Raw genomic sequence first — 18,217 nt, 5'->3', positions numbered from 1 at the left:
GTCTGAATTCACGGTGCCAGCTCCAGGGCAAGGCTTTCTTTCCCTGTCGGCTCTGGGGGAAGGTCCTTGTCATAAATCTTCCCTGGTCAAGGAGCTTCTCAGCATAGGGACCCCAGGTCCAAAGGACATGCTATTCCCCTGGCTCTTGTTTCTTGGTGGTATCGTCCCCATGTCTCTCTGCTCACTTCTCTCTTTTATATCTTAAAAGAGATTGACTTAAGACACAACCTAATCTTGTAGATTGAGTCCTACCTCATTAACATAACTGCCTCTAATCCCGCCTCATTAACATCATAGGATTGACAACACATAGGAAAATCATGTCAGATGACAAAATGGTAGACAATCACACAATACTGGAAACCATGGCCTAGTCAAGTTGACACACATTTTAGGGGAACACAATTCAATTCATAACATTCTAGCCTTTGGCACCCAAAAATTCATGCCCTTGTCACATGTAAAACACATTCACTTCATCATATTATAGCAGAAGTCTTAAACCAAGTCCAAAATCCAAAAATTCTTCTTCATCTGTGAAATCTAGAATACAAGTTATCTGCTTCCAAAGTACAATTGTGGAACAGGCACAAGGTAGACAATTCCATTACAAATGGAAGGAATTGGAGGAAAAGAAGGGGTAACAGGCACCAAGCAAGTCAGTGGAACACATTACATTAGCCCTCAAGCCTTGAAAATAATCCTCTGTTCTCTGAAACCATTTGCACAATGGCCCTGCCCTCTAGACTCTAGGTATTGGCCACACTCTTTAGATTCTGAATGGAGGCCCCTCTGTCCTGGGCTTCAGCTCTGCCTTCCACACCCACTGGGACTAACTCAGCTCTCTTGGCTTTAGGCGGCCCCATTCTCCTAGTTCATCTGAGTAGTAACTTCACCCTTTGACACCCCAGAGGTCATTGCCCTACCCTTTGAGACTAAGGCAGCTCTGCGTCCTCTGTTTCTTGTCTCTTCAGCTTCTGCTTCCCGGTACCTTCGCCTCTCGGCCCCTTGGGCCTCGCCGCCCTCATCTGCCCTGCTCTGGCAAGTGTTCCAAAGCTCTTTATCTCCACCAATAAGTGCCTGGAGGTACCCTGTTCTGCTAATAAACTTCTGAAGGCACTCAGCTCTCTTGCTCTGTGGGTTGGCAAGCCTAGCTCCACCAATAAATAGCTCGAGGCATTTCACTTCGCCAGGAAGCCCCTGTGCAAAGGCACTCAACTCTCTTGCTCTGTGAGTCGGTTCCATGGCCATCTTGGCCTGGTTCTGCTGCTGCTGTTTGCTGCTGCTTCTTGCCATGTGCACCATCTCCAGTGTGACAGCTCTGCTCACTTCCTTCTGAGTCCTCACCAGAATTGCCTTTGGTGTCTATAATTCCACCAACAGTCTCTTCAGTGCAATCTAGGCTTTTACTATTAGGCACTTTAGAACTCTTCCAGCCTCTTTCCATTCAGTTTCAAAACTGCTTCCACATTTTAGGTATCTGTTAGAGCAACACCTCACTCTTCCAGCACCTAATTCTGTCTTAGCTATCTAGTGCTGCTATAACAGAAGTACCACAAGTAGATGGCTTCAACAAATAGAAACTTATTCTCTCACGGTCTAGCAGTCAGACTGTGGTAATGTTAAAAAAAAACAAAGAAAGAAAAGTTGCCAGCTCAATAACAAAAAAATAATCCAATTAAAAAACAGGCAAAAAATTAGAGAAATGCAAATTAAAACTACGATGAGATTCCGTCTCACTCCAGCAAGGCTGGCATTAATCCAAAAAACACAAAATAATAAATGTTGGAGAGGCTGCAGAGAGATTGGAACTCTTATACACTGCTGGTGGGAATGTAAAATGGGACAACCACTTTGGAAATCTATCTCGCGTTTTCTTAAAAAGTTAGAAATAGAACTACCATACAACCCAGAAATCCCACTCCTCGGAATATACCCTAGAGAAATAAGAGCCTTTACATGAACAGATATATGCACACCCATGTTTATTGCAGCACAGTTTACAATAGCAAAAAGCTGGAAGCAACCAAGGTGTCCATCAACGGATGAATGGATAAATAAATTGTGGTATATTCACACAATGGAATACTACGCATCGATAAAGAACAGTGGCGAATCTATGAAACATTTCATAACATGGAGGATCCTGGAAGGCATTATGCTGAGTGAAATTAGTCAGATGCAAAAGGACAAATATTGTATAAGACCATTATTATAAGAACTTGAGAAATAGTTTAAACTGAGAAGAACACATTCTTTTGTGGTTACGAGAGAGGGGAGGGAGGGAGGGTGGGAGAGGGTTATTTACTGATTAGTTAGTAGATAAGAACTACTTTAGGTGAAGGGAAGGACAATACTCAATACACGGAAGGTCAGCTCAACTGGACTGGACCAAAAGCAAAGAAGTTTCTGGGATAAACTGAATGCTTCGAAGGTGAGCAGAGCAGGGGCGGGGGTTTGGGGACTATGGCTTAGGGGGACTTCTAAGTCAACTGGCAAAATAGTTCTATTATGAAAACATTCTGCATCCCACTTTGAAGTGTGGTGTCTAGGGTCTTAAATGCTAACAAGCGGCCATCTAAGATGAATCAATCGGTCTCAACCCACCTGGATCAAAGGAGAATGAATAACACCAAGGTCACACGATAACTATGAGCCCAAGAGACAGAAAGGGCCACAGGAACCAGAGACTTACATCATCCTGAGACCAGAAGAACTAGATGGTGCCCGGCCACAACCGATGACTGCCCTGACAGGGAGCACAACAGAGAACCCCTGAGGGAGCAGGAGATCAGTGGGATGCAGACCCCAAATTCTCATAAAAAGACCAGACTTAATGGTCTGACTGGGACTGGAAGAATCCTGGCAGTCATGGTCCCCAAACCTTCTGTTGGCCCAGGACAGGAACCATCCTCGAAGACAACTCATCAGACATGGAAGCGACTGGACAATGGGTTGGAGAGAGATGCTGATGAAGAGTGAGCTACTTGTATCAGGTGGACACTTGAGACTATGTTGGCCTGTCTGGAGGGGAGACGGGAGGGTAGAAAGGGTTAGAAACTGGCAAAACCATCACGAAAGGAGAGACTGGAAGGAGGGAGCGGGTTGACTGACTAGGGGGAGAGTAAGTGGGAGTATGGAGTAAGGTGTATATAAGCTTATATGTGACAGACTGACTTGTAAACTTTCACTTAAAGCACAATAAAAATTATTTTCAAAAAAAAAAACAGGCAAAGGATATGAACAGACACTTCACCAAAGAAGGCATTCAGGCAGCTAATAGACGCATGAGGAAATGCTTCCAATCATTAGCTGTTAGAGAAATGCAAATCAAAAATACAGTGAAATACCATCTCACCCTGACATTACTGGCACTAATCAAAAATAGAGAAAATAACAAATGTTGGAGAGGTTTCAGGGAGATTGGAGCTTCTTATTCACTGCTGGTGGGAATGCAAAATGTTACAACCACTATGGAAAATGATACAGCACCTCCTTAAAATGCTAGAAATAGAAATACCATATGATCCAGCAGTCCTACTCCTAGGACTAATATCCTAGAGAAATAAGAGCTGTCACACTGATAGACATATGCACACCCATGTTCATTGCAACATTATTCACAATAGCAAAAAAGATGGAAACAACCTAAGCGGCCATCAGCAGACGAATGGATAAACAAATTATGGTACATACACACAATGGAATACTATGCAACAATGAAGAAAAATGATGAATCTGTGAAACATCTCAACATGAATGAATCTGGAGGGCATTATGCTGAGTGAAATAAGTCAATCACAAAAGGACAAATATTATTTGAGACCACTATTATAAAAACCCAAGATAAGGTTTACACTCAGAAAAAAATAATCTTTGATGGTTATGAGGGAGGGGAGGGGTGAGGAGGGAAATCACTAAATAGGGAGTAAATAAGTAGATAACTTTGGTGAAGGGAGAGACAACACACAATGTAGGGTAAGTCAGCACAACTTGACCAAGGCAAAGCCATAGAAGCTTCATAGACACATCCAAACACATTGAGGGGCAGAGGTACTGGGGTTGAGGGCTTGGGACCATTGTCTTGGGGGCCATGTAAGTCAATTGGCGTAACATAGTGCATAAAGAAAATGTTCTACATCCTACTTTAGTGAGTAGCTTCTGGCGTCTCAAAAGCTTTCGAGCGGCCATCTAAGATATATCTATTGGTGCCATCCCATCCAGGCCAAAGGAGAATGAAGAAAACCGAAGACAGAAGGGAAAGATTAGTTCAAAGGACTAATGGAGCACATGAACCACAGCCTCCACCAGCATGAGCCCAGAAGAACTAGATGATGCCCAGCTACCATCACCAACCACTCTGACAGGGTTCACAATAGAGGGTTCCAGATAGAGTGGGAGAAAAATGTAGAACAAAATTCAAATTCACAAAAACAGACCAGACTTGCTGGCCTGACAGAGACTGGAGGAAACCCCAAGACTCTGGCCCCTGGACATCCTGCTAACTCAGAACTGAAGACACTCCTGAAGTTCACTTTCAGCCAAAGATTAGATAGGCCTATAAAATAAACAATAACATACATGAAGAACATGCTTCTTAGTTCAGTCAAGTGTATGAGACCAAATGGGTATCACCTGCCCAAAGCAAAGATGAGAGGGCAGGGACAGGAGAACTGGATGAATGAACATGGAGAACCTGGGGTGGAAAGGGAAAGGGGAGAGTGCTGACACATTTTGGGGATTGCAACCAATGTCACAAAATAATTTTTGTATAAATTTTGAATGAGAAACCAATATGCACTGTAAACTTTCACCTAAAACACAGTACAACTAAAGAAAAAAGAGAAAACAATTCTAAAGGTGTTAATACCTTAAAACAGAGCTTCAAAAATACATGAAACATTTCCAAGGAGTGTGTATTTTAGTAAGAGAAAAATGTTGTGTATATATTAATGAAACCTAAACTGAAATGTATAAATATGTAGTTTGTGGGTCAGACAAGTCTTTCAAACTATTGGCTTATATATTCTCCTAAAACGAATCATATATATCCTTTACAGATTGTTAAATTGTTTGGTGACTGGGGTTTTAAAAGCTTGAGAGTAGCTATCTAAGATGTAGTAAATGGTCTCCTTCCAACTAGCATGACAACAAAAAGAATTCAAAGAATCGGTAGAAATAATGTGCATGTCACAAGTACCTGATTGCTAAGGCACTACTAGATGGTACTACTAGATTACTAGGTGGTGCCCAGCCAACACTTAGTTGAGCAAAGATTCTAATTGAATCATGATCAAAAGGAGAGAAATTGTGAAATAAAATGGTATGTTTTGCCTTATGAAAACAGAGTTCTCTTGCCCGTAACACTAAATGTCATCTTATTAAATGTTAGAAACCTATGTGCTGTATAATCATATATATACATGTATATGTGTGTATGTATATATAATTTTAACAGCTTATAATTATGCCTGGAACAGTAACTAACCTTCTGAAGCAGCTTGTCTTGTTTCACATAATTATATTTAGATGATCAGGTTCACTGAAGCATTTGCAACTTATTCCTTCCGAAAATAATTAAAGATTAACCAACATGTCCTATTTCTAAGACTCCAGAGGTCTTACAATCGTGGCTCACCGATACTGTGATTGTCTTAGCAAGATTTCTATTCTGTATAATGTTTGAGCACATACTGCTCTCTTATAAGATTTATATATTCTGACATAATTGCCAACCAATCAAAAATTTTTTGTTCAGAGTTCTTGGTGAAATTATATATAAGTACCCCAAAAATCTTAATTAATCGGAGCACTGATTTAGTCAGTAACGACATACTGCACAACTTTCAAGTTGTCTGTTAGCCTGCACAGCAATCTCCTAATGGTATTCTGAGTTATTTTTGACAACCCCTTTTGGCTCAATACACCAGGTTGCTGCAGCTAAAGTTTGGAACCATGTATTACTGGGGATCTAGAGTGCTCACTGGAGTAAGCCAGTTTAAGAGTACTGGCTTTGGAGGTAGGCATTCCCAGATTCAAACCCAGGCTCGTGATTTGTCTACTGTACCAACTGCCATCAAGAGCAAATTTCTGTGCTTCAGTTTCCCTATCTGTTGTTAGTAATAATTATTGTTTCTTTTTCTTCCTTTATTGCACTGACTAGAATCTCTAGTACAATATTTAACAGAAGTGGTGAGGATGACTATCCTTGCCTTAGTCCTTATGTTAAAGAGAAAGCATAAATTCTTTTTCCATTGGGTCTGATGTTGACAGTGGGGTTTTTTGCGGATGCCCCTTATCAGGTTGAGGGAATTCCCTTTTGTTCCTAGTTTTTCAAGAGCTTTTGGCAGGTGCTTTTTCTATGTCTATTAGGCTAATCATATAGTTTTGCTTTTTAAGGTTGTTAATATGGTGAATTACATTGTTTCATTTTTTTTCTATTCTTTTTTATTGTGATTTAGGTGAAAGTTTATGTAGCAAATTAGTTTCTCATTAAGCAGTTAATCCACAAATTGTTTTGTGACATTGGTTGCCAGCCCCACGATGTGTCAACATCCTCCCCTTCTCTACCCCAAGTTCCTGTTTCCATTGTCAATTTTCCTGTCCCTTCCTGCCTTCTCATCTTTGGAGGTTGTGGTAGTTGTGGTCCATTAGCCCTTTGGACTAATCTTTCCCTTGAGTCTTTGGTATTCTTCGTTCTCCTTTGCTCTAGCCGGGACGGGGCCAGTAGATGTATCTTAGATAGTGGCTTGGAGGCTTTTATGACCCCAGTCGCTACTCACCACAGGCGGATGTATAACATTTTCTTAATAGACTTTGTTATGCCAATTTAGGTAGATGTCCCCGGAGTACATTGTTTCATTTTTGAATGTTAAAGCAATCTTGTATTCCTGGAATGAATCCCACATGGTGGTTGATATGTTATTCTTTTTATATAGTGTTACATTTGATCTGTTTAGAGCTTTTTTCATTTATGGCCGTGGGAAATATTGATCTGTAATTTTCTTGTTGTGTTTTTCCTTACTTCTGTTATCAGGCTGGTGCCAGCCACACAGAATAAATTAAGAAGTATATTTAAAAAAAAAAAAAGGTGCCATTGAGTTGATTCCAACTCATGGTGACCCCATGTGTGTCAGAGTAGAACTATGCTCCGTAGGGTTTTCAAGGGTTGATTTTTCAGAAATAGATTGCCAGGCCTTTCATCCACAGCACCTTGAGGTAGACTCAAACATTAGCAACCAAGCATGTTAACTGTTTATGGCACACAGGGACTACTGGTAATGTTAAACCTACCTTATACAGCTGTTGTGAGAATTGAATGAGCTATTTTAAGTAAAGTGCTTGGATCTGTGTCTGGTTTGTGGTAAAAAAAAAAAAAAAAAAAAAATTGCTGTCAAGTGGATTCTGACTCATAGTGACCCTAGAGGAGAGAGTAGAACTGTCCCACAGAGTTTCCAAGGAACGCCTGGTGAATTTGAACTGCCAGCATTTTGGTTAGCAGCTGTAGCACTTAACCACTACACCACCAGGGTTTCCAGTTTGTGGTAAGCTGTGTATAAATATTTGTTATTATTATTGATGTCCTAAATAAACCAAACTAGAAACAAACATTAAGCCTACTTTTAGCATAATTCTCCTAGAAAGTTTAATAGAGAAAAGTAGACCTATAAGTAAACTATTTAGAAAATGGAACCTTTAAGAATAATAAACAAAATTAATTTATAGTTGAAAATGAATATGGCTAGGGCCCACTTATAAATCTAAGAAGTATGTACAGGAATTCTGAGGTTCAGCAAAGTTTTTCTACCTTCTAGAATTACCTTATTAAGGGTAGATTGTCTTATTGTTTCAGAAAAATTTGTTTTTCCTTTAGATTTTAAAATGTTGAGTAGGCAATACATTCTCACAGCTCAAAAATCAAAACAATATAACAAAGAAGGGAAAACCACTAAATAGACAGTAGGTAGTGGTAACTTTGGTGAAGGGTAAGACCGTACACAACACTGGAGAAGCCAGCACAACTTGTACAAGGCAAGGTCATGGAAGCTCCATAGACACGTCCAAACTCCCTGAGGAACCGAATTGCTGGGCTGAAGGCTATGAGGACCATGGTCTTGGGGAACATCTAGTTCAATTGGCATAAGATAGTTTATAAAGAAAATGTTACGTTCTACTTTGGTGAGTAGAATCTGGGATCTTAAAAGCCTGTCAGCAGCCATCTGGGATACTCCACTGGTCTCACCCCTTCGGGAGCAAGGAAGAAAGAAGAAAACTAAAGATACAAGAGAAAGATTAGTCCAAAGGACTAATAGACCACATCTACCATGGCCTCCACCAGACTGAGTCCAGTACAACTAGATGGTGCCCAGCTACCACCACTGACTGCTCTGACAAGGATCACAATAGAGGGTTCCAGACAGACCTGGAGAAAACTGTCAAACAAAATTCTAACTCAAAAAGACTTGAGACTTGTTGGCCTGACAGAGACTGGAGAAATCCTGAGAGTGTGGCCCGTGGATACCCTTTCAGCTCAGTAATGGAGTCATTCCTGAGGCTCACCCTTCAGCCAAAGATTGGACAGGCCCATAAAAAAAAAAAAAAATGAGACTAAAGGGGCACACTATCCCTGGGGCAAGGACTAGAAGGCAGGAGGGAACAGGAAAGCTGGTAATAGGGAACCCATGGTTGAGAAGGGGAGAGTGTTGACATGTCATGGGGTTGGCAACAAATAACACAAGAAAATGTATATTAATTGTTTAATGAGAAACTAATTTGCTCTGTAAGCCTTCATCTAAAGCACACACACACACACACACACAAATATATATATATATATAAAACCAGATATCCACTGGGTAGTCTTACTCCCTTCTCTATTCCTCTTCCATCCCCTACCCTGCTACTATCCCATAGTTCATTACTTTTTTTAGTTTGTTATGTATCCATCCAATGTGTCTTTATAAAACCAAATATAAATACTGTATACCCCCTTCATACAAAAGGTATCACACTTTTTTACCTAACAATCCATCCTGGATATATTTTCATATCAGTCCACAGGAAACCTCTTCATCCCTTTTTATGGTGCAAATGGTTAACATGCTTGGGAGCTAACCAAAAGGTTGTAGGTTCGAATCCATCTGGAAATTCCTCAGAAGAAACACCTGACGATCTACTTCTGAAAAAACAGCCACTGAAAATCCTATGGAGCACAGTTCTACTCGGACACACGTGGGGTCACCATGAGTTGGAAATCACCTTGACAGCAACTGGTAAACCCCAAAAAAATACCTGTTGCCGTCGAGTTGATTCCGACTCACAGCAACTGGTAGTACCCCATTATGTGGACATGCCATACTTTGTTTATAAATTCATTTGTCATTTTAAAAAAGATGAACAATTTGTCTTCCATATAGACTCTCATCAGAAATTTATGAGTATGGCTATTTCCTTCTAAGAATCATGGTAGTTTTCAGACCATCAAAATCATAGTATGTTCAAAATCATACCATGAAGTTTACTTCATATTTGGACCCTGACTTTCTCATTCAACTTCTTGTTTTTGCTGGAATTTCTAAATGTGTTTGTTTTGTCCTGTTGGTTACACAAGACATTTATCTTCATCTCATTGATAGCAAGCTTTAGTTTACTCTCTGGGGTAGATTTAAGTGCTAAAACGTGAAAGGGGCCGTAACCATTCTACTGTATCTCACTGAAGGCCTCAGTTTCCCTTAATCCCTGGGCCCCAAATATCTAGACCTCAACATACCTCAGCTCACTGCATTTTCCCAAAATCTCACTCCTCCAAGAACCTCAGTTCCCCCAGTTCCATCAGATACTCATTGTTCTCAATATTCTAGCTCCTCGGGTGCTTGGAACCACAGGCCATCCCAATGCTTACCTTCCACACAGTGTACTTTTGCCCAGCCTACTTATTCTGATGTGGCCATCAGACACTCCCCACATATTTCCTCTCCCCAAAGTGCCCGCCTGGTTGAGCTCCAATTATTCAGCTTTGATTGAACCCCACAGATGCTGAACAAGGCCAAGTATGGGCCAATGTGGATGACCTGTGTAGGACCTCAAATTTCTGTGAACCTGGCTAGTGCCCCACTCCTGGAGCAACTGATGCGGCAGGAGGACAAATACCCAATACGGGACGACATGGCACTGTGGAAGGAGCACCGGGACCAGCAGGGCCTGTCCTATGGGCCCTTTACGACGTGAGCTGGGGCCTGAAGGGACAGGAGCAGGGACCCAGAGGGCCAGGCCCAAGGACAGTGGGCACTGGGCAGCCAGTTGGATAATGGGCAGGGCATCCTCTGGGCCTGATACTCAGTCTAGAAAGCAGTGGTTGTGCTGGGCTGAAGCCCAGAGTCCGTGCATTGGCTCTTCCACTAACACACTGTGTGACCTTGGACAAATGAGTACTTTCCCTTTTCTTGGTTTTGTGTTTCTCATCCTTAAAATAGGAAGTTTGGACTAGAGTATTTCCAGTGCATATCTAAGACTCCTTCCAGCTCCAGTATTCTACATTGTTGCTGAAAATATGTCAGCTCAAATCATAATGGAACATATCAGCTTATAGTTGAAAAAATACCACCACATTAGGTGGGAGAGCTCAATTTAAATTTTTTCAAAAATTTGCTCAAATTATGTATTGTCAGATATAGATTCCATGGACACTTTTCATACATAGAGATAGATGTAGGTTTTAGTCTTGAAATGATGCCTAGAAAAATTTAGATTATTTTGTCTGTGAATAAATTGAATGATGGGCTGAGTATGTTTTTTACTCGTATGCCACCTGAGGTAGATCATTGTGGATCATTGGAGATAAACCATTCCCAAGGCCACAGATTGTGATTGGATATATTATGGGCTTGTTTTTCTACAGCATGTTAGCAGAGCTCCAAAAACAATGAATGGCTTTTTTCCCCCCTAGTTGCTGACACCATGTTTTAGTCACTTTGTTAAGGAGTTAAAGTTGATTCTGGTGGTGGTAGTAGCAGTGACAATGGTAATAACTAACTATATGTTTATGGCATACCAGGCATCAGGCTAAGCTCTTTACACTTATCAGTTCATTTTATCCTCACAACAAACCCATGACATAGATAGTTTTATTTTGTATTAGTATTTGTATTTAGTTTTGCATTTTGTAGATGATGAAGTTGAGGCCTAGAGAGGTTTTTACATCACTTCACAGAGGAGGTACAACTAGCAAGTGGTGGAATAGATCTCTCAGGTTCCAGAACTCAACTATGTACTGTTTTTACACTTTGGGAAAGGAAACAAACTGGATAGAGGGTTCATTTCATCTGTCTTTGATGACAAGACAGTTTTTTTTTCTTTACATGCTTTTCTTTCTTCTCCCTGCTTTTTTCGCAGGTGGACAGTTTCAGAACAAAAACAACAATTCCTAGGCCTTTTAGTCAAAGTTATGGGAACCGAAGAGAGAATGTTCTTCAAATCCTCTTAACCTTGATATCTGACTCTGAGGACAAGATTTGGGTCCCAAGTTTTCATGAGGCCCAACCACCTCTGATTTAGAATTGGAGCTAACCATTTTGTACACCGTTTGTGACCTATTTGAACTTTTTACTCTAAAACCATTTTCCTAAATGTTTGTTGCCAAGTGTATATATTTTAAGACCTAAAAAAGCTATAGGGTCGCTATGAGTTGAAACTGACTGAACAGCACCTAACAAAAACAAATTTTGCTAACTCATGAGAAAAGTTTCCTTTTTAGTTTTAACATCTCTATTTTTTTAAAAGGTCATCTTAGGAAGCATTTTTCCTCCCAAGATATGTTTCAACAACCACAAAAACACTCTTATTTAAATCCTGCAAATCTGATTGCTACTGTTGGGAGAGCTTGACTTTTGCAGAAGCACCTACAACCTGAATTTCCAGTAAATGGATCTATTCTGGTTTTCATTTCTTTTTCAGCAACACTTTGAGTTTCTCTTTTTGCAGTTTCTGAAAAGTAGAGCTCCCAGGGTATAGCTTTCATTTTAATAAATAATTCAAAAAATATTTTAAAACATCTAATTCTTCACTTAAAAGTTTTTAATGTTTTTCTTTTAAAATGCTTTTTTGGAAAAGTGATACATGCTTAATGTAAAAATTCCAATAATAAACACATTATTAAGTCTCCCTTTCTCCCATTCCAATCCCATCCTCCTAAGTAACCAGTGCTAACAACTTCGTGTACATTCTTCCCTACTTTATTTAGAAACGTGCGAATATACATACAGATACGTAGGGTTTCCTTTCTCTCTCTCTTTTTCTTAAAATCGGACCATACTACACTTTTTTTTATTTTTATTTTCTTTTATTTTTTTGTTGTTGAGAATATATACCAGTTTACAGAAAAACATACACCAATCCCACAGTTTCTACGTGTACAACTTAGTGACATTGATTACATTCTTTGAGTTGCGCCATCATTCTCACCCTCCTTTTCTGAATTGTTCCTCTGCCATTAACATAAACTCACTGGCGCCTAAGGTTCCTATCTAATCTTTCAAGTTGCTGTTGTCAATTCGACCCCTTAGAGATAGTTCTTAGAAGTACATAATGCTCAAGGCAGATTTTTTTTACTAGTTAAACTAAACTATTGTCTGATGTTAAGAAGACTTCAGGGATATTTTTGGTTTAAGATTTAAAGTTTATCTCAAGGCAGTAGTTTCAGGGGTTCATCTACCCTCCATGGCTCTGGGATGTCTGGAGTCCATGAGAATTTGAAATCCTGTTCTGCATTTTCCCATTTTGAGCCAGATTCTTCTATGGAATCTTTGATAAAAATGTTAAGTAATAGTAGCCAGGCACCATCCAGTTCTTCTGTTCTCATGGCAAAGGAGACAGTTGTTCATGGAGGCAGTTAGCCACACATTCCATATCCTCCTCCTATTCCTGATTAACCTTCTTCCTCAGGTGAATAGAGACCACATACTGTACTTTTTACTCTGCAACTAGCTTAAAACAACAACAACTCATACCCAGCTTGCTTAGGAACGGTAACAGGCTTGGGGGACAGCTGAGGTTGGGCACAGCCCCTGAATGTTAATGCATAATATGGGAAGTGTGTTCCCACTCATATGAGCACCTCTGCTTAGTCAGGGCGGGGGCCTGACTGTCTATTAGATGGCTGTAACAAGAGGGTTTGGGGAATCAGCCTGGTGGGCCTACCTGTTCCCTGACCCACTGAGCCAAGCAGTCTGAAGACTCAGAACCTGAGCACCCCAGGAGTCCTAATTTGCTCCTCCTTTATCCCTCAGCCCCCACACAGAGGGACTGAGTCCACCACTGCTCCCCCTCATTGTGCACGTAGAAGTTGTATAATTCTAAGATAATCATAGTCGACATCCCCTAAGCCTTCACCATGTGCCAGGCATTGATCTAAGCACTTTAATCATCTTAACAACCCTAGAAAATAGGCACTCTTATTATCCCCATCTTACAGATGAGGAAACTGAGTCATAGAGGAATTTAAGTCATTTGTCTAAGGTCACCCAGCTAGTAATCACCAGACCCTTGATTTGACCCTAGGCTGTCTGATTCTAGATGCCCACCTTAGTGGGATTCTGAAGTTTGATGTTCCTATCATTCTAAATTCTAGGAGTCTGAGATTTTTCTTAAACTCCATAGGGATCTCAGTGTGGGAAGATACCATTTAATCCAACCCTCTGTCTGATGGTTACATGTGTGCAGGGAAGGACACCGCTGGTACCAGCTGCGCCAGGCTCTAAACCAGCGGATACTGAAGCCAGCGGATGCTGCACTCTATACAGATGCTCTGAATGAGGTGGCTGCGGACTTTCTGGTTCGGCTGGACCAGCTGCGGGCAGAGAGTACCTCAGGGGACCAGGTGCCTGACATGGCCTACCTTTTCTACCACTTTGCCTTGGAAGGTACTCATGCTGGGAAGAGGGGCTGGGGATGGGAATGGGTCAGGGGTAGGTTGTTTGTTCCTCCTGCTCAAGGCTCCCTGAATCCTGTATGCCATGGCACTGCTTCCCGTGATGACCTCTGTGCTCCGCCCCTGGCCCCTGCCGCTGCCCAGCTATTTGCTACATCCTGTTTGAAAAACGTATTGGCTGTCTGAAGCCGTCCATCCCTGAGGACACTGCAGCCTTCATCAGATCTGTCGGGCTCATGTTCCAGAACTCTCTCTATGCCACCTTCTTACCCAAATGGACCCGTCCCCTGCTGCCCTTCTGGAAGCGATACCTGGATGGTTGGGACACCATCTTCTCCTTCGGTGAGGAATCCAAGAAAAGGAAGTTGGGGGTGGGCCTCAGTCTTTGAGCATTAGCAGCCTCCCCCAGGACCTGCTTCCTTATACTACGTAGGTGCCAGACTGGCTCTTCGTCTGGGCAGGGCTTTGAACTGGTTCTTCCCAGTTCAGTCATGGCCAAGGAAGCGAAACCAAAACAGACTCAAATTTTTAAAATTTGAGTGAGCCAGAATGATAACTGGAACAGAAAAAATTACAGGTCATAGCCCTGGTGAAACCTAATCTCCCTCTTAGAAAACAAGAGCAGCGTAAGCGTTGCATAGCAACCAAATCTTTTGGCTGCGGGATTTTGAGCAGAGTCAGAAACAGAGGTGCTCCGGCTGACTATGCAGCTTTGAATGTGTGTCGCTCTCCACAGTCCTGCCAATAATCCAGTCTCATGCATTAGGCTCACTACGCCTCTTTTGAGTCTCCCATGCCAGGGCCTCAACCTATAATTTTTCCCATTCTAGTTATCGTTCTGGTTCACCCAAATTGTAAAAATCCTGGTTTTGCTTCGCTGTGACTGAACCAGTTGAAAGCTCTGGTCCCTGGAGGTCATGACTTTTGACCTTATCCTCCTCCATCTTCTGTTGTCCCTGCAGGGAAGAAGCTGATTGATCAGAAAGTCAAGGAGGTAGAGGCTCAACTGCAGGCAGGGAAGCCAGATGGGGCCCAAGTATCTGGCTACCTGCACTTCCTGCTGACCAGAGGACAGCTCAGCCCTCATGACGCCATGGGCAGCCTGCCTGAGCTGCTCATGGCTGGAGTGGACACGGTGCGTGAGGGGGACCATCAAGAAGACCAGGGGTTCCTAGCTCCCATCCTGAACCAATTCCCTGTTATCCCCCACCTGATCCTGACCTTCACCCCTTCAGGTACCTGCTTTTTTTTTCTGTAACATGGATGTAGAGCTAGAAGAAAAGCAGAAGAGTCACTCAGCCTAGCTGAGGCAGGCAGGGGATGGTCCTCAGGGGTATTCCATCACCTGCTTCAGCCTCCTTGCTCTCTCTGACAGCCGGGAAGTTGCATCTCACATCTAATCCAACTCTCTCTTGCTGTAACTTCAGACCATTTCTCCTCATTTGATTCTGGGCAGCGTGGAGCTTGTCTGTGAGCACCTTTTTTCTCTGATCTGTTTCCAGTCCTTTAGTCATGTTGAGTTTCTCTTTGTTACAGTCTCCTCCTATTGCTAACATGCTGTTCTCCATCATCTTGGTCCTCATTCTTCTGTGGATTTATGTTTAGCATGGAAGTCCCCATGAACCCCCTTGTCTTTTTCTGCCATCCTTGTGGCACATTTGTTTTTCTCCTGCATTTTGTAGCATCCACTCACATACCCTTCCACCACCCAGCTGGCCTCTTTCTTAGAAGTGCCCCTCACTTTATCTCTCACTCTACCTCCCAGACATCCAACACACTGACGTGGGCCCTCTACCACCTGTCAAGGAACCCAGCAGTCCAGGAGGCCTTGCATGAGGAGGTGGTGGGTGTGGTGCCAGCTGGGCAGGCGCCCCAGTATAAAGACTTTGCTCGCATGCCGCTGCTCAAAGCTGTGATTAAAGAGACTCTGCGGTAGGATGCTGTTCCCAGGGGCACAGGGCCTGTGTGTGGGAGGAATCAGAGATGGGAATGGGGAGTGGGGGCTGGTGGGATGGGGCTGGGGACAGGTGTGAGAAAGAAGAGGGGTCTGGGGACCAGAGAGGTGGGGGTGCTCTGCCTCTTCTTGGATCCAGAGGCAGACCTTGGACTCCCTTTCCCCTGCAGCCTCTATCCTGTGGTCCCCACGAACTCCCGGGTCATCCTGGAAAAGGAAATTGAAGTTGGTGGCTTCCTCTTCCCCAAGAATGTGAGTGGGGTTAGAAAGCCTCGGTTTCCAGGGGTACCCACAACCCTAAGCTGATGAGTGCCCATTCTTCCTCTGCAGACCCAGTTTGTGCTCTGCCACTATGTGGTGTCCCGGGACCCCAGCATCTTCCCTGAGCCTGAGAGCTTCCACCCCCGCCGCTGGCTGAGGAAGAGCCAGCCTGATACCCTTGGGGTCCTCCATCCGTTTGGCTCTGTGCCCTTTGGTTATGGGGTCCGAGCTTGCCTGGGCCGCAGGATTGCTGAGCTGGAGATGCACCTGATGCTGACAAGAGTGAGTGGGGGAGACACTTGGAGGGGTTTGTGGGCCAGGGAAGAGTGAAGGACACCTGGGGAGGAGAAGAAAATGTGGTGGGGTACAAGGCAGGAGCATGCCAATGAGGGCCATGGATGGAGATCACAGACTCTAACTGCCCCTGTGTGCTTCTACCTCCCAGCTGATCCAGCAGTACGAGGTGGTGCTGGCCCCTGAAACAGGGGAGTTAAAGAGTGTAGCCCGCATTGTCCTGGTTCCCAACAAGAAAGTGGGCCTGCGCTTCCTGCCGCGACAGTGCTGAGCTGGGCCCCTGCCTTCCTGGGGCTTGTCTCAGGGCTCTGGCCCTGGCTCAGTGATTCCTGACGACAGCTGTGGCTCATATGAAAAGGGGAAAAGAGGGCTGCCAGGCCTGAGAGGTTGGAGGAGCCCAGTGCACCGCCAATCACATCCTGAGGTTTTGCCACTTTTGTCTGTTTTGAGCATCTCCCTGTCAGATAAAAGGCATTGCTTGTCAGCATTGCTATCCTTCAGGGAAAATATGGAATAAAGGAACTTGTATTGGTTTTAGGGGCCCTTTGTCATTCTTTTTGGCCATTCAGCATCTGAACCCCTTTCTGTGTTTAGGGAATGCCCTCTTTGCATTTTGGTGGGAGGCAGAGGCCCTTCCCTCCATGGAAAACGAGAATGACAGATGCCTTCCCAAACATCACAGACTGACCTCCACTTTACATGGCGTTGGCTGAGGCCTCACAGGAACAGGAGCTGCAGAGGGATTCCCGGGCACTGAGAGTGGCACTGTGTCAGGCAAGCATCCCCTGACATAATAGAAACCACCCACTTTTAAAACAAAGTGCTTAGATATAGGAAATGGGCTACTATCAGAATGGCCGATGAGCTCAAGGCTAGGCCTACAGGAATGACTCCTGAAACCCCCTCAGGGTACTAACCAGCCTGGGGAGCATCATGTTGGCCACAATCAGGAGGATGAGGGGTCAGGAAGCTATCGCTACAACTAGGGGACTTCCTGGGTTATGAACTTCCTGACAACTCACACTTGCCCTTTAATGTTATGTAAATTTTCCCTCACTTTGAAATAATTGAACCAACCCCTACTTACAACAAATTCTTCATCACAATCACCTTCACCTGCTGCACTTGTAGCTTTTAAATAATTGAAAAGCCTTTGAGCTTTTTCTAGCACTAAAATAAGGTTAAATAAGAAACTTATGCACCTGCTCAGACTCACCTACAAATTCGACTTACACAGGAACGATATCATTCACAACCTGGGGACTGTCTGCTGTATTGGCTCCGGAGCTACGCCATGTCTCCTAGATCTATCTGTGCTGGCAAAAAAAAAAAAAAGATGTCCCCATCCTGTTCTCGATACCAATGAAGCCAGTAGTAACTGGACTTGGACCTCTGCTAATGCCCCCAACTGCCCCAACAGCGGAAGCATGGCCTCTGCCTCAGGTTCACCTTCCAAATCTCTCTAATGTGTATCTGAGTGGTGGAACCTAAGTCATGCCTGGAACTCTAGCTGCAAAGGAATCTGGGAATTGTAGTTTTTAGCTTTCCAGCCTCTGCAGTAGGAAGTCAACTAGAAAGAAAGTGGGCTGTGGGTTGGTGTTGAGCCCCAATGCACCATACCACAAGCCTGAACCCTTAGCTAATCCCAGCAGTTGTTGTTAGGTGCCATCAAATCAGTTCCGACTTATAGCAACCCTACGCACAACAGAACGAAACACTGCCCGGTCCTGTGCCATCCCTACAATCATTGTTATGCTTGAGCCCATTGTTGAAGTCATTGTGTC

The 18,217-nt window shown here is 43.3% G+C and overlaps 1 protein-coding gene across 1 annotated transcript in view; it reads left to right on the top strand.

The window, feature by feature from the left end:
• LOC100662261 (sterol 26-hydroxylase, mitochondrial) overlaps positions 1-16,966 on the top strand; it is a 38,016-nt gene extending 21,050 nt beyond the window's left edge. Inside the window, exons 2-9 of the mRNA XM_003406058.4 lie at positions 10,033-10,223; positions 13,717-13,916; positions 14,069-14,266; positions 14,887-15,059; positions 15,690-15,856; positions 16,049-16,130; positions 16,209-16,421; positions 16,585-16,966. Of these exons, the coding sequence (XP_003406106.1) occupies positions 10,033-10,223; positions 13,717-13,916; positions 14,069-14,266; positions 14,887-15,059; positions 15,690-15,856; positions 16,049-16,130; positions 16,209-16,421; positions 16,585-16,704 (1,344 nt within the window). The 3' untranslated portion in view covers positions 16,705-16,966. The remainder of the gene's footprint in view (positions 1-10,032; positions 10,224-13,716; positions 13,917-14,068; positions 14,267-14,886; positions 15,060-15,689; positions 15,857-16,048; positions 16,131-16,208; positions 16,422-16,584) is intronic.
• Positions 16,967-18,217: the final 1,251 nt, after the last annotated feature.

This window comes from Loxodonta africana, chromosome 6, assembly GCF_030014295.1.
Source record: "Loxodonta africana isolate mLoxAfr1 chromosome 6, mLoxAfr1.hap2, whole genome shotgun sequence".
Classification (NCBI taxonomy): domain Eukaryota; kingdom Metazoa; phylum Chordata; class Mammalia; order Proboscidea; family Elephantidae; genus Loxodonta; species Loxodonta africana.
The sequence above is the reverse complement of the archived record's forward strand: the minus strand, read 5'-3'. Positions and strand labels throughout refer to the sequence as shown.